Below are 2,149 nucleotides of genomic sequence, written 5' to 3'. Positions count from 1 at the left end.
AAGTGAAAGTTCATTCATTTCTGTTAGGGCAGCGGAAGCTTTGGGTTTGAAAAGGGAAAGAATAAATATTCCGATAAGTGGATTAAATGATTCAGCGCTAAATATTAAGAAGAAGATAACAGCTCACTTGTCTAACAAAGGGGATGATTCGCATTGGGAAATCGACTTATTAATTGTTCCAAAAATCACAGATTTCACGCCGCCTAAGAAAATTAATATCACTCATTTAAACATTCCAAACGATATATGCTTAGCAGACCCAGCGTTTTATATTCCGCAAAAAATAGATATTCTTTTGGGTGCAGAATTATTCTTCGCATTTTTGAAGGCAGATAAAAGAAAGCTGAAAGATAACTTGTATTTACAATCGAGTTGTTTTGGTTATCTTGTTTCGGGTAGCATTTCAGACAGCAGCTCTGATCATTCCGCAAAACACTGCTTTTTGTCAAAAAATTTGGAAACTCTCAATATTACTCTTAGTTCTGGGAAATCGAAGAAGTCGAAAATCACACGCCCTGTAGTGATGATGAATTAAACTACTGCAATAAACACTTCACAAAACCGCATTTCAGGAATTCTGATAGTAGATACGTAGTTCAAATGCCATTCAAACCAGATTGTTCTGAAATCATGCTAGGAAATTCTAAACAAACGGCATCTAGAAGGTTAGATCAACTATGGAAACGATTAGAACGGGATCCGGCTATGAAAGCGCGGTATACAGAATTTCGTAACGAATACAAAACTTTGAATCACATGAAAGAAATAAAAGAAGATAAGGGAACAGATGTCAGGTACTATCTCCCTCATCACGGTATTTTTCGACCAGATAGCAAAACTACTAAATTGCTCGTAGTTTTCAACGCAAGTGCGAAAACAACCAGCGGACATTCTTTGAATGATTTATTGTGTAAAGGAGGGGTAATTCAGGAATATCTATTTTCAATTCTAATTAGATTTAGAAAGTATATTTACGCATTTACCACTGATATTAAACAAATGTTCAGGATGATTGAAGTAGATTCTTCTCAAACTAAGCTACAAAAAATATTATGGAAAGAGAGTGAATTTGCATCAACTAAGATTTACCAGTTACAAACTGTCACGTATGGGACTGCATCTACTCCGTACTTAGCAACGAAAGTTTTACAGCAACTTGCATTGGACGAGGGAAAGGACTTTCCTTTGGCGTCCAGAGCCGTTCTTCAAGATTTCTACATGGATGACTGCCTTTCTGGTAGTTCCAACTTGAAGGAGTTTTTGAATCTTCAGTTGGAATTGACGCAACTTCTCCAAAAAGGCGGCATGAATTTACACAAGTGGTGCAGCAACGAAGGTTCTACGACCGAACTTCAGGAATTTCCTCTGGACAGAAATTCTGAAGAAATTGTAGTTAAAACGCTAGGAATGCTTTGGAATAGCTCAAGTGATTCATTTATGTACAAGGTTAGCAACAATCCAAATCGCAATTTCACCAAACGAGATGTACTTTCGGAAATCGCACGCATCTACGATCCACCTGGACTTTTAGGCCCTGTCATCTCCAAGGCAAAAATATTTATGCAACAATTATGGCTACTTAAATTAGGCTGGAATGAAACGCTCCCTCCAGAAATTGCGGAGCAATGGTACAACTTCGTCAAAACATTCCCTGAGTTACATTCTATCCAAGTGCCTAGATGTATTTTAAAATCCGACACCAAGTCTGTTATACTTCAAGGTTTTTCAGATGCATCTTCAAAGGCTTATGGTGCAGTTATATATGTGAAAACTGTTTCCCAAACCAACGAAATAAAGAAGCAACTTCTGTGCAGTAAATCACGAGTTTCCCCGACCAAATTCATGAGTATACCTCGTCTCGAGCTTTCTGCATGTTTGCTTCTATCCAAACTTACGCAAAAAGTCTTAGCCGCTATTAAATGACTTATAGACTCTGTGGAACTGTATTCAGACTCTACTATTGCGCTAGCATGGATTAATACCTCTTCGACTCTACTCAAAACATTTGTAAGCAACAGGGTATCGCAAATCCAGCAATTGACGAAGAACTTTCAATGGTCACACGTTTTATCGGAGGATAATCCAGCCGACAAGATTTCACGTGGGATGGATGTCAAATATCTTGCTACTTGTGAACTGTGGTGGAATG

At 38.0% G+C, this 2,149-nt stretch overlaps 1 protein-coding gene across 1 annotated transcript; it reads left to right on the top strand.

The window, feature by feature from the left end:
• The first annotated feature begins 600 nt into the window (after window positions 1-600).
• Window positions 601-1,923, top strand: LOC129221041 (uncharacterized). Its single transcript, XM_054855477.1, has one exon. It carries the CDS (start codon window positions 601-603, stop codon window positions 1,921-1,923), a length of 1,323 nt encoding a protein of 440 aa, XP_054711452.1.
• The last annotated feature ends 226 nt before the right edge of the window (window positions 1,924-2,149 follow it).

Source organism: Uloborus diversus, chromosome 4 (assembly GCF_026930045.1).
Source record: "Uloborus diversus isolate 005 chromosome 4, Udiv.v.3.1, whole genome shotgun sequence".
Taxonomy (NCBI): Eukaryota; Metazoa; Arthropoda; class Arachnida; order Araneae; family Uloboridae; genus Uloborus; species Uloborus diversus.
Note: the sequence above shows the minus strand (reverse complement) of the source record. Positions and strands in the feature narration are given on the sequence as shown.